Here is a 27,794-nt window from a genome sequence, read left to right on the forward strand (position 1 = left end):
GGTGATTAACATAATAAAAAAAGAATTGAGTAATTTCAAAGTTGGTAGTACAAATGAACAGTAAACTTTGTTTATGCTGTTGCCACTTGTTAAAAAAAAACACTTTAGGGGCGTCTGGGTGGCTCAGTCAGTTGGGCTTCTGCCTTCCACTCAGGTCATGATCCCAGAGTGCCAGGATGGAGTCCCGCATCAGGCTCCCTACTCAGCAGGGAGTCTGCTTCTCCCTCTGCCCTTCACCCGCTTATGCTCTCTCTTGCTCTCTCTCAAATAAATAAATAAAATTAAAAAAAAACAACCACTTTAGCTGGTAAACAGAAATTATCATTCCTGTTCTCCTCACTCCAAATTCTGTCATCTGCCAGGACGGAGAGACTTGAGTTATCTGAGGTCTTCTATAACTCTTATTTCAAATGATATGTGAATACCCTCAACCTGTCCTTTGCTTTTGAAAAGCTTTTGCCAGTTCTCATCTAAATATTTTTCAGTTGGGTTTGGAATTTACCCTTCAGTTGGGACTTTTAAGACTGCTTCTCTTTGTTATTTAAAGTTCTGCCTCATTCTCTTACCATGAGATTCATCATGGTTGCTGAATAAGGACTGGCTGGCTAGTTTATATTAAAGACAATAAATAGTAAAAGAATATTTCTGAGGTAACACTGAAAGCTGTCATTAGAGTAAAATTCACTTCTTATACATTTTTCATAAAAATTAATTTTCTTTAAATTGTTATGTAGGATTTTGAGGCATCGAGGACACTTTGGCAATGTTTCTGTGGCTTGGCAACTATTTCAGAATGATTCTGCTTTGCAGCCTGGACAAGAGTTCTATGAAACTTCAGGGATTGTTAACTTTATGGATGGAGAAGAAGCCAAACCAATAATTCTCCGTGCTTTTCCAGATAAAATTCCTGAATTCAATGAATTTTATATTTTAAAGCTTGTAAACATATCAGGTGCTGTGTTTTTCCATCTTTTTTGTTTCACTACTGAGATTTAATGTTTCACAAGTAAATAATTAGAGCTGTATAGAAAATGCAATTAATGAAGTAAGTATATCTTGATTGTCCAACTTTAAATGTCAAAAATGCCCTTTTTGATAGAAGTGTTATTTTTAACATTCATTTTGTGGCTTTAGCTTGGTTAAGTTTTATGGATGGAGACTTACATTCATCCTCAAACTTGTAAATAGATTTTTCTCCACACCAAGTAGAGTATCTCCAACAAAATATTAATGGAAGTTAGAAAGTACAGATTCATGAAAGCTGAAAGCTGAAAGCTTGGTCTTTGTGCCATTTAAACAATTTAAACAATCAATTTTCCCATCACTTTTGGTTTGAAGCACAGGAAATAAAACTCTCTAGTTAATATCCTCTTTTCAGGCTTGATTGGTTATTAATGAAATTATTCTGAATCAAAATACCCCTGAAGATACGGTGAAAACCATATGGCAAAACAGTTGTTCCACTGACCAATGAATATATTATTTAACCAGAAGTTTGCTAGTCAAATTCCTTTTGTCTTCACCTTATACGATAAAGTACTTCAAATTCTGATTTCTTATTCATTATAAATCATCTTATTACAGGTGGATCCCCAGGTCCTGGGGGCCAACTAGCAGGAACCAACCTCCAGGTGACAGTAATGATTCCATTCAATGATGATCCCTTTGGAGTGTTCATCTTGGATCCAGAGTGCTTAGAGAGAGAAGTTGCAGAAGATGTCCTCTCAGAAGATGATATGTCTTATATTACAAACTTTACCATTTTGAGGCAGCAGGGTATGTTTGGTGATGTACGAGTAGGCTGGGAAATACTGTCCAGTGACTTCACTGATGGTTTGCCTCCAATGACAGATTTTTTGCTGGTTGGAATTTTCCCCAGCACTGTGCATTTACAACCGCACATGCGGCATCACCACAGTGGAACAGATGCTTTGTATTTCAGTGGACTAGAGGGCGCATTTGGAACTGTTAATCCAAAATACCATCCTTCCAGGAACAACTCAGTTGCCAACTTTACATTTTCAGCTTGGGTAATGCCCAATGCCAATACAAATGGATTTGTTATAGCAAAGGATGATGGTAATGGAAGCATCTACTATGGGGTAAAAATTCAGACAAATGAATCCCATGTGACACTTTCTCTTCATTACAAAACTTTGGGTTCCAATGCTACATATATTGCCAAGACAACAGTCACGAAGTATTTAGAAGAAAATGTTTGGCTTCATCTCCTAATTATCCTGGATGATGGTATAATTGAATTCTACCTTGATGGAAATGCAATGCCCAGAGGAATCAAGAGTCTGAAAGGAGAAGCCATAACTGATGGTGAGTGTTATCTTTATAAATAGGATACTGAATTTCGAATTTTTTAAAAATTTTGATTTCTTAAAAAGGCTAACAGGTATTAAAAATCTGCTTGTGTATTGGTTTAATTTCTTTAAATAAAACTTATGCCTGCCAAGACAATAGTTCTGTACTGAGTGTTGCAGAAATGAATCAGGCAGTGTCTGCCCTTGAGGTACCTAAAATAGGTTCTGGGAGAGAGATATGCAAAGAGATCACTTCAGTGTGTTGTAGGAAGAAAGAAAAAGACTAAGAAGGAGGAATGTTTATCCTTCCACTGGTAGGAGGAGGGATGGGGCATGATAATTCCATGTAGAAAAAAGAGCAGAGATGTAGAAAGGTGAAAGAGCATATTGTATTTGGGGAACTGATGCTTGGGAGGTCTTGTTGGAGGTGAAGGGTTGGGCATAAGGTTAAAAGGAATTAAAAAAGAAAAATTTCTCTTAAAAGCCCAGCAAGTACATGGGTTTATAGTATCAGTAGGTAAAGTGGTGAATCCTATGGAGAGCTTTGAAGAAATAATCTTTGCTGTCTTTAAGCTGGATTACATGCTGTTTCTTTGAGAAATACATCTTTGTGCATATTTAAACACAGAATTTGGTTATCTCTCTTATAATCACCAATTCCTTCCCAGCCCCTCCATCCTAGGACGTGATTATTTTTGCTTAGTAAGAAAGTAGAGCACAGCTTTTATGGTTATAGCTTAATAGAATATTTTTCTTCTGAACCTCCTGCACTGGATGTCTGGTTGTATTTTTTGTTCCTAGTAGAAAAAAAAGATGGGCAAAGGAAACAACATGCACACACTACTGATTTCAACTGCAAGGATTATGTTTATAGCACTCTGTAGCATTAAATTAATCACCTTTTGATTGTGTGACTACGTTGATTCGTTTGGTGATGGCATGTTGGTAGGATGAGAGTGGGAAAGATTGGGGAAAGTGAGAGCTGGTGTTTCTTTTCTCTGTTTAGCTTACTGCAAGGAACTTAGATTGTTTTTGTAATTTGTACCTTGGAAAGAAAAAATTTAAAGTATATATGTATTTAAAATTTATTGATGAGATATATAGTGTAAAATATATGGAAGTGTACATATCACAAGTATACTGGTAGATCGCAGGTATACAGGTAGATCAGTTTTTAAAACTTTAAATTCATCAGTTTCAGCACCTGGGTAGCTAGCCCCAGATCATGAAATAGCATTCCAGAATCCCCCTGGCTCTTCTCCAGTCACTGACTCACCACCCTGCCCACCTCCTATTGCCATTTCTAAGAGCATAAGATTAGTTTCTCCTGTTTTTTACTTTGTGTAAATAGAACTGAGCAGTGTGTATATTTGAGTGCCTGGCCTCTTTTGCTCAGTACTGTTGATAATATTTATCCATATTTTTGCCTGTTGTAGGTATATTCCTCTTACTACTAAATAGTCAGCCCAGAACCACTGGAGAATGCGTGGGGGCCACTGTGATAATAATGTGCAGGATACTTCTGACTACCCTGAAAGAACCACCTGGGTAGTGGGTAGTGACTTGTAAGCGCTGCTTTGGTGGATGATTTTGATAAAAAATATTGCTTGTACTTTTTTCCCAAAGCACTGCCAAGCTCTCATCTTATGGAAATTTCTTGCTTGAGTTATTGGAGAGGGAATAAGTAAAGAAATAAGAATTGGTAAATTTTTGAAAAGGGTTGTTACTGATAAAGAGTAATATAATTGGGTTGTATGTTGTGATTACTATGAAAAAGTCTGTAAGACTTGCCTACGGTACTGTTCCCGGGGAGGAATACTTTTTCTACATCCATTGCATTAACTGTTTGGGTAAAGAGTTATATTTGGTCCATGAAAACGTTTGTTGAATTCTCACAGCTTTATTTAACTCAAGATGCATTTCTAACAGATTAAGCCTTGACGTTCTGGAAAAATAGTAATACAAGAGTTCAGTTTGTGACTGAATTGAATCATTCCATTCTTAGATGCACAAGGAAATTTTAAAATTTCCTGGAAGAAATGTCTATCTAAATATACACTCATACATACATGTATACATATACACACATATATACACATGTACAAAAAACCTTCAGTACAAAATATCTTAAATCCCAGCAATTACAGATTCATTTTTCATCATAACTGAAAATAGCCTTTATTTGATTGTATTCTTGTTATGTGTTTTACTTATCTAATAAAAGCTCTCAACAAAATTGCTTTGCTTTCTGAATCACACTTGTAATGTGGGACAGAATACTTGTGGATATTGTAGCAATTAAACCCATTTCTAATTTCAGGTCCTGGAACACTGAGAATTGGGGCAGGATTGAATGGCAATGACAGATTTACAGGCTTGATGCAGGATGTGAGGTCCTATGAGCGGAAACTGACCCTGGAAGAAATTTATGAACTTCATGCTATGCCAGCAAAGAGTGATTTACACCCTGTGTCTGGATATCTGGAATTCAGACAGGGAGAAACTAACAAATCATTCATTATTTCTGCAAGAGATGATAATGAAGAGGAGGGAGAAGAATTATTTATTCTTAAACTGGTCTCTGTATGTGGAGGAGCTCGCATTTCTGAAGAGAATACTACAGCAAGATTAATAATACAAAAAAGTGACAATGCCAATGGCTTGTTTGGTTTCACAGGAACTTGTATACCAGAGGTAAGTAGTGAGCTGGGGGAATTTTGGAGTTAAAAAATTCATTGTAGGTGGATTTGTTTGGAAGTTTGGGAGTGGGCTTTCTTTCATTTGGGAAACATGCTTAAGTATCTGCTCTAAGCCCAGAAGTATGCTAGAGCCAGTGGTTGCAAAAGTAAATTAAAAGGTCTTTCCTCTTATAAGTTCACAGTTTGAATCAGAGTCTTAATCAACTGATAGAAGTAATAAGGAGTTAGCAAATGAAACTTTGGCAGTTATTTTTTTTTTAAAGATTTTATTATTTATCTGATGGAGAAAGAGCGTACAAGCAGGGGGTGCGACAGGCAGAGGGAGAGGGAGAAGCAGGCTCCCCAAGGAGCAGGGACCCCAATGCAGGGCTCGATCCCAGGACCCTGGGATCATGACCTGAGCCAAAGGCAGACGCTTAACCATCTGAGCCACCCAGGCGCCCCTCGGCAGTTATTTTTAAAGTTAATGCACTTCACAGAATGCACAGAATATTCCGTGTGTCATTTACTTTGGCTACTCTTTGGATACTGCATAAGTAAATGAAATAGTGTATGTTGAAAGCTTCTATGGATAATAGTAATTGAAACTATTGAAATGCAATTTTTTGAGGTTTTTTGTGTGTGTGTGTGTGTGTGCGTGAAACGTACTTAAGTAGTTACAACATTCTTCCATGTTGCATGTCTTGGGTGTAATGCCTTCCTTATCACCTTTCTTGGCCAGCTTCATTCATTAGGCTCTTTTACTGTCCTTATCAGTTCTTTCCAGGTTTTCAAAGATTCGTAATCATCTTGGTTTCCTGTCCAGTAATGTGAGATCTCATGACACCACTTCCCAGGTGTTGAGTGTGACAACATCTCCATGAAAGGATGCCAGGAAACAAGAGTCCTTCCCTTTGCAAGTTGATTCTTGTAGATGTAGAAGGGCATTTTTGTAAATTGAAACAATTAAGAACACCATGAATTAGTAGAGGGTGAAAAAAAGTATCTTGGTCATAGGCCTGACCTAGCTCAAATTGGGAAGCTCGCTCTCTGGAATGTCTTATTGCCCTTCTTAGCTCTTTGGTTTGGTGATAATCCTAAGAGATCTTCAAATAATTGGCTTTTTCTATACCAGAAATACTAGAATATCCTACACTAGGGAGCATAAATGTCATATAAATCGATAACTTACAAAAGAAATACGCTGAGTGAAATAAGTCAGTCAGAGAAAGACATGTATCATATGACCTCACTGATAGGAGGAATTCTTAATCTCAGGAAACAAACTGAGTGTTGCTGGAGTGGTGGGGGGTGGGAGGGATGGGGTGGCTGGGTGATAGACATTGGGGAGGGTATGTGCTATGGTGAGCGCTGTGAATTGTGCAAGACTGTTGAGTCGCAGATCTGTACTTCTGCAACAAATAATGCAACATATGTTAAGAAAAAAGAAAAAGAAGAAGATAGCAGGAGGGGAAGAATGAGGGGGAGTAAGTCAGAGGGGGAGACGAACCATGAGAGATGATGGACTCTGAAAAACAAACAGGGTTCTAGAGGGGAGGAGGGTGGGGGGATGGGTTAGCCTGGTGATGGGTATTCAAGGGGGCACGTTCTGCATGGAGCACTGGGTGTTATGCACAAACAATGAATCATGGAACACTACATCAAAAGCTAATGATGTAATGTATGGTGATTAACATAACAATAAAATTTAAGGTTGATTAAAAAAAGAAATATGTTTATCTATAATGATAATACTTTTAAATATTTAGTCATTAAAGAATTTTACATGGTCAATTTTTTATATACCTGACAATCCATAATACAGCTGCAACAAATATTACTTATGATTCTCTCCACTTAATAAGGTTAGAAGCTTAGAGACCTGAAAAAATAACCCAAGTTGAATTAAATAAGACTGGATCAAATGCCTGATTCAAAGCTTGGCAGTTATCAGCATTAAATAAATATTAATTTTACTTTTTTTTCTCCTAAGGTACAGTGGGAAGAACTGGAATTTGAACCTATTTCTTGTGACTTCTAATTTTGTCTTTCCCCCTATAGTTTTAGTATCATCAGCTCTATTTTTATTTTATTTTATTTTTTTAAAGGTTTTATTTATTTGCCAGAGAGAGAGAGAGAGAGGGAGAGTATAAGCAGGGGGATTGGCAGGCAGGGGGAGAAGCAGGGTCCATGTGGGACTCGATCCTAGGACCCTAAGATCATGACCTGAGCCGAAGGCAGATGCTTAACCATCTGAGCCACCCAGGCACCCCTCATCATGTCTATTTTTAAAGACAGGTGTCTTCCATCAAGTTGTGAGAACCATTAAGGTGCCATGTAAAATCAGCTTCCCTTTAATTCCCTTTATGACCTGGCATCTGCCAATGGCTCTGGCTTCCTGTTGGTCAGACTCCTCTTTGGTCAGTATGTTTCAGTCAGACTTGCATGTTTCAGTTCCAGTCTCAGGGCATCAGGGCTTCCTAGCCTCTCTATTTGGAACACTGTCAATCTCAGAATCAGTCATTCAAGTCTCAGTTCTAAAGACATCTCCTCAGTGAAGACTTGCTTGTTTTAAGTAATCCCCCCCTCCCTTCTCCCAACTAGTTGTTCTCCATCCCTTCACCGAGTTTTACTTTCTTCTGTAGCATTGATTATACTCTTAAATTCCCTTTGTTATTTATAAGTCTGCTTATTTATTGGCTATCCCTTCCAACCACAGAGATAAAAGAACTCTGAGTGTAAGAAGGACTTATTGTTTATTATTGTATCTCCAACACCTAGAATGGAGCATAATAGGTATTCAATAAACCTTAGTTGAACTTATGAATGTATTCTAATAGTAAGACATGAGAAGGCTCCTAGTTGAAACCACAAACACATTTAGATTCATTTAGCTGCATAAACAACTAAACTGAAAAAAAAAACAAAACCCAAAACTATAAATGTTAAAACCCTGCCCAAAATGAGGAATAATTTTTGAGTGTTTCTCTGGCTTTGTGGGCCATTATAGTGAGTTTTCAATGCTGGCTTGCCTCACAAGTTCCACTGATAGATTGTGTTGGTGTTGGTTTACCTCCATGCAGGTATGTAGCTTTGCCTGTTTCCAGAAATCTTGGAATTTTAACAGGACCAGTCAAGTCTTTAATGGTAGAAGAGAGAACTTTGCTATTTAGGCCACAACACCTGTACTATTAGAACTGCTGGAAAGGAAGAGAAAACATGACTGGTTATTCTCCAAGCCCAAATGAGAGGGAAATAGAATATATCTATATTGGAAAGAGTAAAATTTAGACAGTTAATATAAGAAAGTGTTGTTGAGCCTAAAGATCCACCATTGGAATTTGTCAGGAATATTTTAGAATTTTCATTCCTGAAAATATTAAGAGTATAAGTATAGAACTCTTACTTTCATCTTGGTGTGATTTGAAGACAGGAGTGATATTAATATGAAATATTTCTATTATCATCATCAATAATATTTATTGATTGCTTACTGAAGTGATTTGAAGTGTGAGATAGACCAATGGGTTTTAATGTATTAGAGTCTGATTTCACATTGCAACTAAATTCTAAGAAACTATTACTTGTCAAATGGGTATAATGTGGAGGAAGAATATCCATAACTATCTGCCAAGACTATTTAAATCCTCCTTTTCCAGTTACATATCTCTGTGAGGCTGCATATTTTTAATATATTTCAACCAAGATAAAAAGTAGCAGCAGAGAACTTGATTGTGAAAGGAGATAGGAGAATCTAGCTGTCTTCTATTAAGCTAGACATTAAAAGAGATCTAAAAAAATGTAAAACAATGCCCCTTTGTCACTAATTTTTTTTAGAAAATATAGTTATTCACATAAAACATGTTGCTTATGTTAGCATGTAATGAGTTTATTATTGAATGAGTTAATGTATCAATATTTAAATTCTTTTCAATTTTCTTTAGTAAAATGATAAATATCAGATTTCACCAACATAAGCAAAAACCTCCTTGGGGTTCTTAATAATTTTTATGAGTGTTTAGGGGTCCTGAAACTAACGTATGTGAGAATTGCTGGTTTACTCTATGTTTGGAATTGTCTGCAGGGCTTAAATTTTATAGTTACTTGCTTGATTTTTAGAAATAAAAACCACTATCGTTTCCATAGATTCTTCATTGTCTTGTAGTGACAGTGAACAGTTAGTTTTTTTTCTTATCCCTTCAAAAATGCTGAAGGTAATAGAGATATTTAAAGACTTCTCTCTGAGTCAGGTTATACTTTTACATTTTCCTAGATTCATGAAATAAAATAATATGAAGGTTAAAATGAAAGCACAATCACACCTTAAATAATGAGAATATGCGGAATATGCCATATTGAAAGAATTGATAATTATTTTGTGATTTGTTCTATCTTAACCAGGTACACCATATTCTTCTAAATAGCAGGTGCTTAATAAATTATAATTGAAAGAATGAATAAACCTGTATGTAGTTGAGAGCCCTGATGGGGCTGTGCCAATGAGGCCTCTGGATTCCAGGTGGTATCTATATTGAACAGATGACTGAGTTTTGTTGGCTCTGTAGCATAGCAACCACATTCTCATGTTTTCCTCCCATATTTTGTTTTTCTGTGTAATCTTCAATGTTACTTTCTCTCCACCTTATTTTAGCACTATTTCTACAGTCTTGTATACCAAGTAATTATAAAGTAATGAGATTGCTTTTCATAATGATTCATAGAACTTGCTAGTCTCATTTTTTTATAAGTGATACTTGGATTGCATTTTATGTATATAAACTCACAGCTTAAGAATAATTTAGAGACATTTTGAGAGGATCTTTATCAAAATGAGAATATTATTTAGCTTGGACTGTATTTGTTTTTAAGTGCCTGCCATATGTTATGTGAATAGATTCCTTTAGATATAAGTGATATTGATATAATCTGATATCACAGATCTTTATCCAAGTGTGAAACAAAATAAAAAATTAATTTGATGTATAATTATTAGGCATTAGCTTTAATCTTCTCTTCTAATACAGAAAGCCAATTTATGGCTCAGTGCATTATTTTTTCTGGGAAAATATGTTTCAGAAACTTTTCTGATGGTTAAGCTTCATAATTACTCTCCTGCAGATCTGAAGATTGAGGGAATTTTTGACTCAAAAGAAAACAGCAGCGGCTATTGTTGTTTCTTGTGAAAAACTGAATGATGGTGGTTTTGATGATTATTTCTTGATGTTATGCTTCTCATATACTGGCCTAAACCTTTGCTTGTATCATGATTCCAAAGGCAATTAGATGTATATTTTAACAGACAAAAATATTTTAACTCTTTATTTTCTGTCTTAATTATCTTGTAGTATTAATAATTCCATCATCTGGTTTAGTATTTCCCAAAGTATTGTGCATGATGACCTTAATCAGAAATAGCTCATGTATATTCCAGAACACCATTCCTTATTGAGGACTCCATTTCTGAATCAGAATCTCTGTCAGGGCGATGAGATGGCAATCAAAAAGCTGAATTAAAAAAAATCTTTTTTAAGTGGAAAATTTCATATATGTTTATATAAAACTAGAGAAAATAGAATAATGAACCCCAGTGACCCGCCAGCTAAGCTTCAACATTTATCAGCCTTTTGCCAATTTTCTCTCTTTCTTTTTTTTTGGCTGAAGTAATTTTTAAAGCAAATCTCAGACACTATGTCATTTCTCTGTAAATTCTTAAGTATGAAAAGTGGATTTTTATGGACCTTTGACATTTGAAGCTTCTTCCTGATCGCCGATTTGTAATTTCCTTTATTATTTAAATTATTAGTTCATTAAATCTGTGAAACTTTTATATAAGCACATATTTATACACAGTTGTATTGGATATAGATAGCCTTTGTTTTTTTTTTTTTAAGTTGAAAATAGTAGCTGATACATTTTGATTAGGGCTTTATTAAACGAAAGCATGGTTAAATAGCTTTTCCCCGTGTGATTCCTGCAAGTAAAAAGTTCTTTTCTTAGTCTTGGGTGCTGCATGGTAATGCTCATTGACTTGGTAAGAAGTTGTAAGGAGACATAAAGACTCCTGAATATATCTTTGGATCTGTTTCATCCATACCTCTTGCTAAAAAGGGAAAGGCTGAGTAGTCACATACTGGGATTAATGGTTTATTAATAACTCATTAAAAATGTTCATTCTGGTTAAAACTGGGGGTGGGATAATGGGGCAAATGTGTTCCCATTGTGATAGGGAACAAAATGGTTGGGAATTTGTTTTTTTTCAATATGTGAGCATATATATTTCTTGATAAAATGAGGGAATGTAGCATTATTTTTTGCAATTGTGTATGTGTCTGTATGTTTGTTAAGGAGAAGAAATATAAAAATTTTTCAGTACTTAATATATTACTGTAGGTACCATATAAGATACTTGTTTTATCTCCACCCAAATCCATGAGACATGATCTTCATTTTAAGAAGAAATCACGTGATAAGTGGTAGAGCGAAGAAACTCAGGACTGGTTTAAGCTAAAAGCCATGCTCTTTCCATCACACTTTTATGTACTGGCAGCTGTGATGAAAATGCTGATGTAGACGCCTAGGTAGAAAGTGGGAATTCAATTACATGCTTATTAAGTCCTTGGCTTTCTGTGCTGCTTCGCCTTCTCTGCAGCCTCAGGGTTGGAGGGCCCCAACTTCAGAGCACTCAGTTCTGCCATCATGTGATAGAGGGGCTCCTAAAGATCACTACACTATGCCAAATTAGATAAAGGAAACAGAACATAAGGGGAAAATGGGTTAGGAGACCACTACTCAAAAACTTGCTCAGTGACATGTAAAAAGAAAGATAGGGACCTAATAAGCAGATTTACATAATAAATGTTTAATACTCATATACTACAAGAAATATGCTGTATACCTAGGGGGGAAAAAACTTAAGTTTGCTTGCAAAGCATGTGTCAGAGGAATTGCACGTTGTATATTCTTGTGAAATGATGAGAAGAGGGTTATCTGACATCAGAGGGAAGATTGTCACTTTAGATGGAGTGAAGTGTGGCTGGCAACATACGTGTTGCACAGAGGTAGCTGGTAGATATTTCAGGTGTGTTTGTGTGTTCCCTTGTAGCTTGCTTCAGGTTGGTGCAGTTTTCTGTGTTCACCATGTTTCTTGTAGATGAAATCACATAAACAAATGTGAAATCCACATTATAGATTATGGATTATGGGTTATCCTTGTTATGCTCTCAGATATATCAGTTACATTGGGACAATTTTATGATTTCAAACCAGTGTTATGGCATAACTGATTATACTTGGTCCATTTTTTTCCATCTGTAGTTACTTCTCTTGTCCTCTCATCCAGTCTTTAAATAGTATTTATATAACGATATATTTATGTACCATTTGTATGTGGCCTTAAATATCATTTGTATATTGATGCCTCCCAAATTTATCATGTCAATCATGGCCTCTCTCCAAAGCTCCACACTCATTTCTCTAGCTGCCCACTTGACACATCTCTTAGATATTTAGTAGACATTTCATACTGGACATATTTAAAAGTCAACTCTTTGACCTTTACCCTAAAACCTGTAACTAACTGATGGAGGAGGAAAAATTCAGCCTGCTTCACCCCAGCCTGACTTGACTTGATGTATTAGTGCTTGCTGAAAGTGGGCCACCACCACTCTACTGCTCCATTCAGGAGTGACTCTTAAGGATGAGAGCAGAGCAATGAACAGCCCACTTGGCCATTCATCTTATGTGAGGGGAGAAATAGTCTGAAGTTATGAAGATACAGTTTGAGCAGTGCTAATGACATCATGGTCTGGCAGGGGCTTGGGACCACCAAGACTAGAGACAAGGAAGTTTGGGGAAGAGTCACGTGAACAGGTGGATGGAAGTGGGCACTAAGTGTGGGACTGTTTTACTCCAGAGAGGGCAGAAACTCATTATTATTGGAATTAATACTTACTTTATCTAATGAGTTTGTGTTCTTAGTAGTCTGCCAGACCATCATCTGAAGGCTAAAAGAATGCCTGCTGTGTCCACTGGGAAGCCTGCCTCAAAGGGGCTTATTTTATGTGAAGGAGGTGTAACAACGGGCACACAGCCCTAGGATTGCCTGCCCTTCCTCTATACCACATCACCTGAAGCAGCTGGCTTACTACCATAATGGGATGGCCTGTTAATGACTCAGCTAAGGTGCCAGCTCAGGGACCACATCTTGTAGGGTGGGGATGTTGTCTGCCATGATCCGGTATGTATCCGGTGGCTGATACCTGTTCAGTGTTCCCAGTACCTAGGCTACCTGGGCTCAGGAGGCAAGAGGTAGAAGAGTGACCCTATCTCCATCACTCTTAATGACCAACTGCCAGAATTTGTGTTTCCCACTCTCACTGGATTAGAAGTTCTGATTCTGTCTGGGTCAAGGGGTGTCAACCAGGAGACACACTGGGGCCTCTTCTGAACAACCACCTGTCATTTTGGGCTTCTCATGCCAGGACCTGCAGGCAAATAAAAGAGTTACAGTATTGTCCCAGGAGTGTTTGGTCTTGTTTACTATGGGGCACCTAAGTTTGCTATTACTCTTTGAAGTAGGGGTGTTGACGGTTGGTGAAACTCTGCATTTACTGGAACATCTGGTGCCTCCATGCTCATTGTTAACTGTTTTGACTGTTGCCTATTTGTGGATAAATTTCAAATCTGTTCTTTCCAGTACCAGTGTTGACTCCAAAATGGCTCTATCTAATGCTGACAGAGGTGCTTATGATTGATATGAAAAATAGAATGACATTATCTAAGTTAGGATTTGTATTTTGAGCTCTACTCACTCAGTTTCAGTTCGTTTTTCTATGAATTACATATATGATTACCAACATAAAAATAAAATTGCATTAAAAGACTGAGAATTTAAGAGTATGAAGACTATCCTAAAGGACCTTTCAGAGCACCTGGGTGGCTCAGTTGTTTAGGCGTCTGACTCTTGATTTCGGCTCAGGTCATGATCTCAGGGTCATGAGACTGAATCCCATGTTGAGCTCTGTATGGGAGTGGAGCCTGCTTGGAATTGTCTCTTCCTCTGCCCCTCCCCTGCTCATATGCTCTCTAAATAAATAAATAAATACAAGCTCTTCCAACTTCTTGCTTCATATAATTTTTAAGTGTTAAGTGTTCAGATAAAAATATTTTCCATGTGAAAAATACCTATAGACATGTATATACATATGTCTGTATGACAAAACTATCAAAAAATATTAAGCAAACATAAATGCCCTCACTGACCTGACTCTTGTCTCCCTACCAGACATTTCTCAAGGCTCTAGCCACTTGTCACTTTATGCTATCCTCAAAATTGTTTCATGAAATCCACTCTATTACTTTTTAACCATGCCTAGAATGTTCTCCCTGATGTCATGTTCTAACCTCTACCCCTCACTTCTGCCCCCCATTTGGTTTGTCTCTGCTCAACTTATCATAAAACTTGGAGTTTATCTTCCTCTTTAGATTTATCCAGAGGATGGACTGTGCTTTTTTGGGTAATCTTTTGTATCATAGTGTCCAGCACTATGGCTGGATGAATTCAATGAATGAACTACATGTACAGTGAACTGATTATAATAATTACTTGCATAATTTCTGTATTTTGTATTTTTGTAAAATCTATAAGAGACAAGAATGTAGAGGTCTGCTTAGAGTGTTAGAAAGTTACAGAATTAAGTTTATGGTAAAAGGACTCCATGAAAGCATTACAATTTTATCACTGATTTGAATTGGTATATACTTATAAATAATTTATGTTCAATTTCAGATTGCAGACGAAGGATCCACAATTTCATGTGTGGTGGAGCGAACCAGAGGAGCTCTGGATTATGTGCATGTGTTTTACACCATCTCACAGATTGAATCTGACGGCATTAATTACCTTGTTGACGATTTTGCTAATGCCAGTGGAACTATCACATTCCTTCCTTGGCAGAGATCTGAGGTAAACGCTACCTTTGTTTCCTTGAAAGTCTCCTAGAAGGCTTTTCTTTACCTCATGGTTCTGTAATTTGTTTGCAGAATCTTGCTATTTAAGCAATTTAAAGTAATTAGATCATTAGGTAAATACCATGGTTTAAAATGTTTTTGTATTTATTAAAGATTTTATATATTTTAGAGAGAGAGAGCACGCTAGGGATGGTGGGTAGGGACAGAAGGAGAGGGAGAAGCAGACTCCCCACCTGAGCAAGGAGCCTGATGTGGGGCTTGATCCCAGGACCCCAAGATCATGACCTGAGCCGAAGGTAGATGCTTGACTAAGATGCTTGACCAGAGCCACCCAGGTGCCACTGTTTTTGTATTTATTTATGTAAAAAAGAAAGGAGGATTTTTGAATGATTTGTGTTACAGTTTTATCTGTTCTTTAATCCCAATATAATAAAAATGGTATGGCTTGAAGGTTTGTCATTTTGGGTTTTTGTTATTACTGATACAATGGGAAACTGCAGAATTCTTAATGGTACTCTGCTTTCTAATTAGCCACTGAGAAATTCTTGTAACTGTAATCTCAACTTTATTTTTAAATGTGGAAAAATGAAGTAATTTTTCTTTGTTTTGAAAGTACAAGTGATCTCCAATTTTATCAAAACTTTCTGTGAACCATCATCCCATTTCTGAATAGGTGCTCCAGAAATAAGTGGCACTTCTTGAAAGTGAAATTGGGATGAGACTGTGTCCTCTATCAGAATCTTTTTAAACATTCTTTTAGTCTATCATATTGGAGTATTCACATCAGTATAATTTTTCATTAAAAATATAAATAGCTTATATGTCATCAGTGATAATTAGTAAAATAGCTTAATGCATACAAATATAATCTTTGAGAGAATTTCTAAGGGATTTAGGAGTTCATTGGATGAAAAAGATAAAATTGAGAGAAGACAGATTTGAAGAGTTAATAGAAAAGAAGAATGATCAAATCTCTAAAATTTGCGGGAAGAAGGAGACTAAAAAGTTTATAACAAAATTTCTCCAATAGCAGGCTGCAGATCCATGATAAATATTTTACTGGTCTTTGGTAAAATAAGGAAAATTAGGACAACTAGCAAGTTTTCATAAGGCTAAAATTATTAAATTTAAAGGACTGTGTTTTAATCTGATGCTTTCTTTTTTACTGCTCTTCTGGATTTAAAGTGTTCTTTTTCTTTTCTTTTTTTTAAATCAAGTTATAATGATAGTATGTGGTCCCCTTTATTGTTTCTATTTAGAAAACAGGGCTGATCCCACAAATTTTCCCTTGGGAAATTTACCAACTATGAAATGAAAATATAACTTGAAACCATTGTTTTATAAAGTAGATTCATACACATTTTTTAAAGAGATAAGAATCACATTTTGGTCAGGAAAATAGTTATAGATACTCTTGTCAAGATTTATTTAAAATATTTCCTTCTATCATTTTATCTTTAGTTTCTTTAAAAAATAATTGACTTTGAAAGCAAAATAATAACATTGAACAGTGGGGTTGGCTTGTAACACCACATCTGCTAGATCTACACCAGCCTCTCCATCTTACCAAGCCAGTGATGGGGTGCTGAGCTGTCACTAGTGCTCCATGATTGTGCTTTCTAGCACACACAGCAATAAGGTAGCCTCCGCTTTGCTGCTGCCTTCCAGATATCTGGGAAGTGCAACTAACTGAATATACTTAAGTCGTATCTGAAAACCTAGCTGCAAGGGAGTCTGGAAAGTGTGTGTGTGTGTGTGTGTGTGTGTGTGTGTGTGTGTGTGTTTCTCTAAAGTAGAGAAAAGAACATTGGAAATGTGTTTCTCAAGTTTACTTTAAATGGCCTGTTATGCAATCAATTAAGCAAGTTATGATGAAGAGTTTAAAAATAGAATAGAAAATAGCAGAGCATATAACATATAGTAACATAAAGTAAAGGTAAATATTTTTTTGTTGTTTACTGAGTTACCAGGTAAAATACATTTACTTATACCTTGATAGGGTTTTCATTTCACTAAAATGAATGAGTACTTTGGTATGCTTCAACCCTTTAAGAATATTTACTGCTTTATTTTTAATGTACATCTTGATGTTTTGGTGTTACTTTTCAAAGCAACATTTGTTAGCTTGCTTTCTAGGCACAAGACATTTTAAATCTTCAGAATAAATGTTGTTCCCTTTTGTTCAAGAACGATGACATGATTTGGGTAGTAGGTGTCATTTTTGCACTTCCCCTCTGAGTATATTGGCTGTGCCATATATTACTTTCTTATTTAAAATCTTGATAAAAATGAACATTAAAACTAAATTCAGATTCTACCTCAGACCTACTTAATCAAACTCTAGAAAAACTTCATTAAAAAAAAAGTTCTCCAAATGCTTTTAGGCCCAATGACTAGTACTTTGGAGATTGCATTTGGAGTTAGAGTTTGTTGTCACTCTCGTTTCTGGGAGAAACCGGAAGTCACCCTTCATTCCTTTCTGTCTCTCGCTTGCTATACTAACTGAGTCATCAGGGTCTGGGTCTTCTATCTCCAGAACAAATCTTAAATCCATCTCTTTTTCTTCATCTCCACTGTCACTGTGTTAGTTCAGAATCTCATTATTTCTGGTCATTCACCTCCTAGCTCAACTTCTAGCATTCTTTCTTGCCCTGTCCACTCTGTTTACATTCTGCCATGGTATTTATTCTCATTTTGTCAATTTCCTGCTTATGATTCTTCAGTTTTGCCCCACTGCCTATGGAATAAAGTCCAATTTTTTGGCATATGAAAATTTATGACTGTTATGTTTTCACCATCAAAATTTATGATTGTGGTCTTTCCTTCTTGCCTTTGTATAAGGCCAAAAGAGAGACATTGACTACTTTGACAAACTCCAGGAATGTCACCAACAGCATAATCTTTGTGACCAAATACAGCAGTCAGAACTCCATCATTTTTCTGGAATAAAATCAACAGTTTACTTCTAGTGTCAGCGGAAATCACTAAAAATACCTGTTCATCATATAAAAAACTGGGAGAAACTCTTTCATGAACAGAAACTACAATAGACTAAAACACACCAATAAAATTCAAACAAACATCACTGGGGACAAAGGCTGTGATTTTTGTGCCATTCTTGATCAGCTGGACCCTGACACAGTTCCTGATGGCACAATTTGGCTGTTTTGGCTTCTACCCTTTTTTCCAGCATAATTTCCTTTGCATGGGAAGCACCTCTAAAAGCATTCAGGACTATGCCCAAATGGGCTTTCTTGTACTGTTTATCATGACACTTCTGATCTCGTCAGTGGCTATGGAATTTCTTGGCTGTATAAAGATTGCAACACTTGCCGATCCTGCTGGCACCATGGACCTGAGCAAGAGTCAATTTTTTTTTTTTAATGATAGCATAAACGGTCCCTGTGACCTGACTCCTGATTATCCATCTAGCCTTATCTCCTGCTCCAACGTGGCAGTCTAATTGCAGTTCCCTGTATGCCTTATTCTTTCATGCACTGTGCCTTTACAAGTGTTGTTTCTTTTAATTGGAATGCCCTTCCCATTATTATGTACAATTGCAACTAATACATTAAGACTTGCTTAAAACGTGTCTGTTGTAAAATCTTTTGTAGGTAGAGTTGGGTTTTTTTTGTCTGTTTATTTTGTACATAACTGTCATGACATTTTCCATCTATTTATTTATTTGAAATCTTATAACATTTTTAATATGTGCAATATATTATTTAAACACTATAATAACTGTATTTTGTGATTCAGAACTAGACAACAAATCTACTAACTAGCATTTTACATTGCATTTTAAATGTTTTCTTCATGGATCTCTCTCCTACAGTAGACTGTGAGCCTCTTAGGGACTGGAGCCATTTCTAACCCTGACACATTGTAGGTGTCAAAAAATGCTTATTCAGTTAATAAAGGAAGGGGGAATTGTTTTTTTACTTCAAATTTTGACCTAAATTTTGTGGAACATGGCTGAGTTATTGCTAATTTTTGGAAGGATTGCTTGTGCCAGACTTTAAAGGTCCATTGTGAATCTGTTTTCTAAAATGCTATTACTGAGTATGTTAGGCATTCCCTAGGCAGGAACTAGACATGTATATGTTGCCCTTTCCTACTGCCCCACCACATCCCATCAGATAACATGCAGTTCCTTATTTAGGAACTCTATACCCTGAGGTTGGTAATACCACTGTCTTTGGTACAAGCAATATATGATATTACATTGATACACCAATATATCATATATGGTATGATGTTAATAAATGAATATGATTTTTATAGACTGAAAATGTTACTGCTCAATGCCCATTATTTAAATAATTAATTTCTTTGGTCTTTGTCTCTCTCTCTCTCTGTGTTTTAATGTTTAAGAAATGGATCATGTTAAATAGTAACTTCAATTAAATATAACTTAATTGGCTATTTTATTTTCTTCTGGTAAGTGGTAAGTAATTTCTATATGCCTCATTGCTTCATGCCTCTGGATTTTTATGTTTATAGGTCCTGAATATATATGTTCTTGATGATGATATTCCTGAGCTTAATGAGTATTTCCGTGTGACGCTGGTTTCTGCAGTTCCTGGGGATGGGAAGCTAGGTTCAACCCCTACCAGTGGTGCAAGCATAGATCCCGAAAAGGAAACAACAGATATCACAATCAAAGCTAGTGATCATCCATACGGTAACTAAGCCCTTTTGCAAAAATAATCCTCTCTTCTCTGGGTGTACTTGGTCTAGTTAAGAACTTCTTAAGGGACTTTTGCAAATGATTGAAATAGAACTTTTTCTAAGCTCTTGAAATTCTAAGCTGCCGTTGTGAGGGATATTGTTTATAAAAGAAAATATAAAGATCAATTTCTGAAGTTTAAAAATATATTTTTAAAATTACATACAGGATTATTTAAAATGAAAAAAGTATTTCTGTTCATGGCTTTCAAAGTTCTTTTTTATTTAAAAAATTATCCTGTTGTGATATGTTACCCTCTAACTAATTGAAGTACTTTCTAACTTATATTTTATTAAGCTTCAAGAAGTGGAGTTATCACTGTCTGTTTATATTAATTTCTTTTTGTCTGAGCTGCAAAGTGATAATTTTCTTAATTGGGGAATTATTACAGATGTCTGTCCTAGTAGAGACTATTTCTCTACATTGAAAATTAATAGTTCTTTTGTAGGAATAAAGCAAGAGCAACTATTTAAAGGTCTGTGTAGGAAACCTGAGAGGCTCTTCAACTCTAATTTTCTTAGTTAAATTTTTCTTAAATGTATTGCAAATCCTTTAAGGTGGCATTAATCATGTTCTGCTCTAAGTCCAAGAATGAATTCTAGAGATTCAAATATGAGATTTTTTGGGTAGAGACAAGGAAAATTATCATTTTAACTTTTAACATTTTGAAAACTTACTGACATAGTCTGTGTCAAAAGCATGTAAATGAAATCTTCACTAAAGTCTTTTCTCAATGAAAGCCCTCAGAATTTTATTCTGGCGATCAAAATCATTGTGCAAGATTGTTTCAAACGAATAAGAAGTTCTTCCATGGATAATTGGGGCCAGAATGCCCTGCCTCTGTTTGTGTCCTGCAGGCTTGCTTCAGTTCTCCACAGGGCTGCCCCCTCAGCCCGAGGACACGATGACCCTTCCTGCAAATAGTATTCCACACATCACTGTGAAGGAGGAAGATGGAGAAGTGAGACTATTGGTTGTCCGGGCACAAGGACACCTAGGGAGGGTTCTGGCGGAATTTAGAACGGTGCCACTGACGGCATTCAGTCCTGAGGACTACCAGGTTAATCCCTTAATCCTTTGGAAATGGTGTGTGCGCTTGTCAAAGAGTCTAGAGGGAGTCTGATGAACAGTAGTTTCTAGAGGTTGTAAGGAGACTGTTAAAATCAATAAAGAACACTAAAAAGGTTGAGCTAGAAAGGTAATGAAAAATGGAGAGTGTGATATCGTGGAATACCAGAGAAGAATATATTTCTGGAGGAGGAAATGGCTCATTGTATAGGATATTGCTAAGGTCAAGTTAAGATGGTTTCCTAAGATAGTCAAATATTATTTCTGTTGTTAAGACTTGTAGAATTACTCCATTGATGATTGTCCTCTAGCCAAAGTTAATTATTCCTTCTTGAGCTTACTATATGCCCTTTACAGCAGTTGTTATTCTATTCAAATTATTACATTACATGGTTAACACTCCTTATAGAATGGTCTCCAGCTAGCTAGAGATTTGTCTTGGCTGTTTTTGAATCCCAAACATCTAAAATGGTACCATGTACATGATGTACATTTGATAAATATTAAAAAAATAAATAAATGAGTGATTAGGTAAATTGGTACTTGGGTTTCTCAATTTAGCTCTAAGATCATTAATAGCTCCTGAGAATGAAATATAGTTTGTACACACAAGCTAACCTAGAAAAATTTAAACAACTTTAAAATATGTTCTCATGACTTGAGGGGACAAAGTTTATGTAAGAGATAATGAGGTTGGGAGAAAAAAAGATCTTAAAACTTTGAATTTAAATAACTTTTTGTTTTTCCTCTAGTGTGTGAACTTTTCTGTTGAGAGATCTATATTATGAATTGCAGTTGCAAGTATAATTAAGAAAACGTTAATGCTCAGTAGACTGATATTTATTATTGTTTGGAGAAATCCTCAGAATGAAAATATGAAAATGCCATTGTTATGCACTGAGTATTTACATTATTCAGTGATACAATTTGAACAGTTCTAAATATATGTGGGCAAGAGTTTTGTGTATCTCATTGAATTAATTTAAGAATTTGTGGACATCACTTGTTCAGATTTCTCATTTGCCTTGACTACTTTTTTTTATGAATAGGTAAGCAAGAGATAAAAATCCACCTGCTTTACTTAGTTGGAGAATATTTATTTAGAATTTATATCAAACACTATTCATATCCACTTAAGTGTTTTCAGGTTTATATTTTACTTATGTTCTTCTGTTTCAGTATTTATAATAATTTGGGACATAGAAGACATTCTCATCTTGCACATTAATATATAGAATAATTATAATCTAATGGACAGATCTTTTATTTGTATTTCAGAGTGTTGCTGGTACCTTAGAATTTCAACCAGGAGAAAGATACAAATACATTTCTGTTAACATCACTGATAATTCTGTCCCTGAATTGGAAAAATCTTTTAAAGTTGAGTTATTGAACTTGGAGGGAGGAGGTAAGCTGGTGACTCAGAAGTATCGAATATTTGCTTGTTCATTCATCTTGAGGATAGTTGATTCTATTAAGGAAATATGATCCTTTGAAACAATGTTAACCATTTTTTTTAAATGAGTGAATTACCAGAATTTGGAAAAAGCACCCTGAAGGTTAATAATTATTTAAGATATATATGGTAGAAAGTTTTTGATGGATAGTCACTTTTTTCTTGGTAAAAAGATTTCCATCTCTCTACATAAATTTAGAATATTAGTTTTAGAAATTAATATTCAACTCAGTTTTATTTACATAGACTTTTGCTGTGAGGTTTCATTAATTCTAAGTTAATATTTCTAATGTTTATTATAAGGACACCACCTACTGTGCTGTTTTTTCCCCTTTTACTACCCATTGGTCTTTTCCAAATAGAGTGCTTTTATTTTATTTTTTTAATTTAGAAATATATTTATTATTATGTTTCTATGTAGCACAAAATATTGCTTTACATACATATAAAAGAACCCCAGAAGTAGATGTGCTTTTAGAATGAAATAGTATAATTGTTCTGAAGCACTAAATTATTATTTTTTAAAACTTTAAGATTTATTTATTTATTGAGAGAGAGCGAGAGTGAGGTTGTGTGAGCAAGGGGAAGGACAGAGGGAGAGGAGAAGGAGAGAATCCCAAGCAAACTCCCTGCTGAGCCCAGAGCCCCATGTGGGCCCAGTCCCATGACCCTGAGATCACTACCTGAGCCGAAATCAAGAGTCGGATGCCCAACTGACTGAGCCACCCAGGCACCCCCTGAATCACCAAATTATATTTGTCATTCATAGTAAGTGCCCCTAAAATCATGTCTTTCCTTTCTTCCTCTTTCGGTTTTCATGGTAGCTCCTTTCGCTGTCTCCAGGTGTAGTCCAGGTGAAAACTGGCCATTTTAGATAATTTATTATGAGTCAATAAAACAGGTCAATGGTACTTTATCCTCAATTCTGATATTCAAAATATCAGAACTGTGGACATCACTTGTTCAGATTTCTCATTTGCCTTGACTACTTTTTTTGATGAATAGGTAACCAAGAAAATCTCCAATTTTCAAAGATTTTTGGAGTCAGAATTCATTTCATGGCAAAACTCATCTGCACTGAAGAGATGCTACTTATAGTATTTATCCCATTTGGATGAACTATTTATATATGTTTCTTTGCAGAAGTATTAATGTGTTTGATTTCTAGGTGCTGCTGGGGGTGTTATAGAATGCATGTGGTATGTACCATAGTCCCTTTATATAAATGTAAGATACTGAGAGTTGCTATGGTATCAGCAGGACAGTCTCTTCCTTCCAAAACCTGGTATTATTGTCTTATTATTATCTTCGTGTTTTAATGAAGAAGGTTATAATACTATATAAGCCATCCAAAGGGAGAGATTAAAACAGAAATATTAAAATTGTCTTATACTACGTGAGACTTTGGAGTAAGTATGGAAAATTTCCACAAATTTCCCTTCCCTGTGTTCCCAGAGCCCAAGTGAAAGCAAAAGAGGTCAAACCAGGGAAATGATTAAACAGCGCCACAGCTTGGTTGACTGCATAAAGCGGTAAAAATATTCTGGATGGCCTGTTTGGAGGATGGCATGTAAAACTTCCAGCTTTGTTTGTCCTCCAGAGACAAGTCGTCACATCTCCAAATCATATTTTCATGACACAACTTCATTAATTAGGGGTCACTATAAAACATTTGAAAAGCTGTTCTTTGTATCACTTGTAGTTAACAATACTTACATAAGAGAGAAAATGTTAGCGATCATTATTGATTAATAAGGAACATTAAGTATTCTTCAGAAGTAATATTTCTGATCATAGTGATACTTGGTATTTTATGTAGAAACTTCTTCCCTTATCTGTAGAATATGCATTATTAGGTATTAATTGTGCATGAGTATTCAGCTGAAAACCAATCTTGCAGACTCTGAGTAAGCAATAGTTAGTGGCAGAGAATCTCCTTTTCCCCTCAGTGAGTTGGGATTGGAGGTAAAGGAATCTAGACACTGGCTTCTATTCCCCAAGTCATAGCTAAGGACTGTCTAAGAAGTGCAGTATTGTGAGGAGCTAAATTCTTATGAGGGGCAAGGGAGCAACTGTTATTCCATATTGTTTTATCTCTAAAACCTACTCTACATGAGATAGCCACCTGCATAGATGTTTTATGTTAGCCAGAATGCATCGGTGTTGAACTATCCTCTCTCATGACTTGTAGATAATATGGGGGATGCACTGGATATTCCTTAAAATTCATTTTGCATCTTAAGTCTCTAAGGTGATTTCAGATTTGGGGTGCCATAAATTCTCATGTCTGGTGTATCCCAGTCCTGTTGTGGGGAAGAACAGAAGAGCAGGGCAGATCTTAAACTAGCATGTCAATCAGGGACACTAGTAGAAGCACATAGGGCTGGATGTAGACTTGCTTCTCTTACTCTTCTTCTTCTCCATTGCTGCCATCACTATGCTTCTTGTCATCTTTGCAAACTTTTGGTAAATTAATGGGCAGGGTTTAAGATGTACTGGAAGTGAAGGTAAACCACTTTCTCTTTATCATAGTTCTTATACATTGCCAAGTACTTTATTTTTTACATTATTTATTTGGTCTTTAGAGCAGTTCTGTAGAAGGCAGCACATTTTTTAGGCAAGGAAACTGAGGTACCAAGAGTTTTAATGACTTGCTGAAGATTTTATAGTGGGTATCTTTCACAACCAGGCCTGAAACAGATTGTTGTAGACTGCCTGTCTAGGTTTCTTACTACCATGTCAGTGACAAAAGGGTGATCAAGTCTGAGAATGGTAAATAAAGTAGGAATTTGAACATATGGCTGGAGGGAAATGTTAGGTGCATTTCCCTAATTTTTGAGTTGATTGTGGTGAGCAGTAAGGTGACTCTGCCATAGTCATAATCATACAGGCCTAACTGTGTGGTTGTACACAAGCACAAATATTTTAAAAATATTTAAAATGTTAGAAACAATTTACATTTATTTTAAATAAGTGATTTAAAAAGACACTGGTTAAATTGACAGAAATGGGAGATACCAATTACAACTTACATGGAGTATTTCCTAAAGCTATGGATGAATTTTTAATAAATTAGTAGCTTGATGAGTGTTATACTTTTACCACTTCAAATAATTTATTTTCTATGGAAGAATGCATGTCATTGGGTGACTATTACTACATTTTCCTCTTTTCTGGATATGTTTTAAGAGCTCTCCATTTTCTCATTGTGTCAATGTGTATTGTGTGGGTGTGTCTCTGTGTCTCCTTGTGAAGTGACTGAATTCTTTAGGGTTGATGGCAGTGGTAGTGGTGACGGGGACATGGAATTCTTCCTTCCAACTATTCACAAGCATGGTAAGCAGCTGTTCCAAGGCCCTTTTACTAGTCTGCATTTTATTTTAACTTTTCTTTTTAGAGACAATACTAACCAATTATTTACACCTACTATGTGCAGGTTCTTCACATATTTACCTCAGTAACCATAGCAGTAACTTTATAAAGTATTATTTGCTCTGAGGTACAGTTACCCAGCTAGGAAGTGATCAAGCCAGAATCAAGTCTTTGCCTGCCTCCAAAGCCCAGACTTTCCTCTGTATGAACTCAATACAGTTTCCTGATTCTAGTTGTAATAGAAATTTTGCTTGAATATCATTCATAAAATGATTTTTGAAAAATATTTTATATAGCTTTGAATATCTAAAAAAAGAGAAATAGAACATTTATATTTTTCTGTTAAATCCGTCATGCTTATTTTATTTATAAAAGGAGCCAGCAGTCTTTATATGTAGCATTTAAGCAAAGCAGATGGGAAAAAAGAAATTAAAAAGACAATGGGGAGAATAAGTTGCCAGTCAGTGGGAGAGAATACTGAAAAGAGAATGCATTTGAAGTAGATTCCTATGCAAGCATGATTCAGCTTTTTACCTTAAATACTTTTTTTTTGTATTGAGAGAAAATTATTTCTCAAGGGAGAAATTTTTCTAATCCTCAAATGTTCCTTTATCACAATTTCAGGTTTTATGTTTTAAGGTTAGAACTCATGTTCCTACTCCTCTCATTCCTAACTTTCATCAATGCCTCATGTAACCACTGTATTTAATTACTCAGTTACTTTTGGAATTGTTCATTTTCTTGTCTGCATATATTAATACAACAAAAAGTTAAACATACTTCTTAGGAAAAAATTCAATACTTCTGTAGATATTGGCACCTATTTAGTTACAAGATTGGAGTGTTTCAGTCCAGGGAAGGTAGATCTATAATATCATAATGTGATGAAAAAACAGGCCTAGAACTAATGCACATTAAAAACCAAGAATCTGTTCAGTCAGATTGATGAAAATCATAGGAAAACTATTTCATAAAGGTAAGAGTCATTTTGGCTCATGTTCTTCTGAGGTCAGCAAAGGTCGTGGGAGACTTTCCTCATATACTCTGTGTGGAAGAATGTTCTCTTTCATAGGGCAGAAAAAGAAAAACAAGTTTTCCTTATTCATCTCCAAGTGCTTATACAGCACTTGTATATCACATTGGTGCCAAAATAGAGAAAGGTCATAAAAGCATGAATATGTGTGGCAACCATTTGTGTCTGCCTTTCTTTCTAAAACAAATTAGAACGTACTCAATGAATGGTACAACTCTTTTCAAAAAGTTGTTCCTTGGCTTTTCCTTTGGTTTGTAAATTACTTATTAACATTTTCTTGCTATTTCTTGGAACTTATTCATGCAGCCAGTCTAGGAGTGGCCTCGCAAATTCTGGTGACAATTGCAGCCTCTGACCATGCTCATGGTATATTTGAATTTAGCCCCGAGTCACTCTTTGTCAGCGGAACTGAACCGGAAGATGGGTACAGCATTGTTCCATTAAATGTGAGTACAGTTTTCCCTCCACTCTTAAACACTTTCTGTTCTTTTAAAACTGTTTATTGTATTATGAAGGTGTCCTTTATGTTATTTTTTTTTCCTTTTTGGATACAGGGGAACGAGCCTAGTGGTACACGCAATACAAACTGATAATTGAATAGTGATTTGACGTTTGTCTTTGTATGTAGTTTTGCATCTAAGTTTGTCTTATGATTTTGAGGAATCCTGACTCAGGAATATAGTAGAGCCATACAAGTATTATTTTATATAGATTTTGTATTAATTCACTTAGGCTGTGGGAACAAACATCTCTTAAAGCTCAGAGGCTTAATATGACAAGGATTTGTTTTTCCACTCATGGTGTATCTCCAGCTTAACTTGCTGGCTTGTTAACTTAACTGGCTGTCACCAGTTATCAAGGGATCAAGGATCACAGTGGCAACATCTTGGCAGGTGCTTCTGTCTTCACGGAGGGGAAAATGTAGATGTGGAGAACTGCATCCTGGCTCTTATAGTTTCTTTCTGGAAGGGATTTGTAACATTTCCACTTATTCTTTTTTGGTCAAAGCAAGTCACATGGCCATGCATAACACTAATGGGTAGAAAAATGCAATCTTATCTCACCTCTCTCCCAAAAGGAAAGAAAATCCAAAACATTTGTGAACAGCATTAATAATGAAACTCTATATGGTGTGTGTGTGTGTGTGTGTGTGTGTGTGTGTGTGTGTGTGTGTGTG

At 35.8% G+C, this 27,794-nt stretch overlaps 1 protein-coding gene and 1 pseudogene across 2 annotated transcripts in view; one reads left to right on the forward strand and one right to left on the reverse strand.

The window, feature by feature from the left end:
* Positions 1-27,794, forward strand: part of ADGRV1 (adhesion G protein-coupled receptor V1) — a 524,455-nt gene that overhangs the window by 71,688 nt on the left and 424,973 nt on the right. For both annotated transcript variants that reach the window (XM_073887989.1, XM_073887998.1), the window contains 9 exons: positions 735-952; positions 1,585-2,328; positions 4,633-5,006; positions 14,778-14,954; positions 19,463-19,643; positions 20,546-20,748; positions 22,035-22,164; positions 25,468-25,548; positions 26,924-27,063. In XM_073887989.1, coding sequence (XP_073744090.1) covers positions 735-952; positions 1,585-2,328; positions 4,633-5,006; positions 14,778-14,954; positions 19,463-19,643; positions 20,546-20,748; positions 22,035-22,164; positions 25,468-25,548; positions 26,924-27,063 — 2,248 coding nt within the window. The remainder of the gene's footprint in view (positions 1-734; positions 953-1,584; positions 2,329-4,632; positions 5,007-14,777; positions 14,955-19,462; positions 19,644-20,545; positions 20,749-22,034; positions 22,165-25,467; positions 25,549-26,923; positions 27,064-27,794) is intronic.
* On the reverse strand, positions 17,727-18,747 carry LOC112820459 (small ribosomal subunit protein uS12-like; annotated as a pseudogene).

The sequence above is a fragment of the Callorhinus ursinus genome, unplaced genomic scaffold (assembly GCF_003265705.2).
Source record: "Callorhinus ursinus isolate GAN/ISIS: 27379988/994484 unplaced genomic scaffold, GSC_fseal_2.0 scaffold3, whole genome shotgun sequence".
Classification (NCBI taxonomy): Eukaryota; Metazoa; Chordata; class Mammalia; order Carnivora; family Otariidae; genus Callorhinus; species Callorhinus ursinus.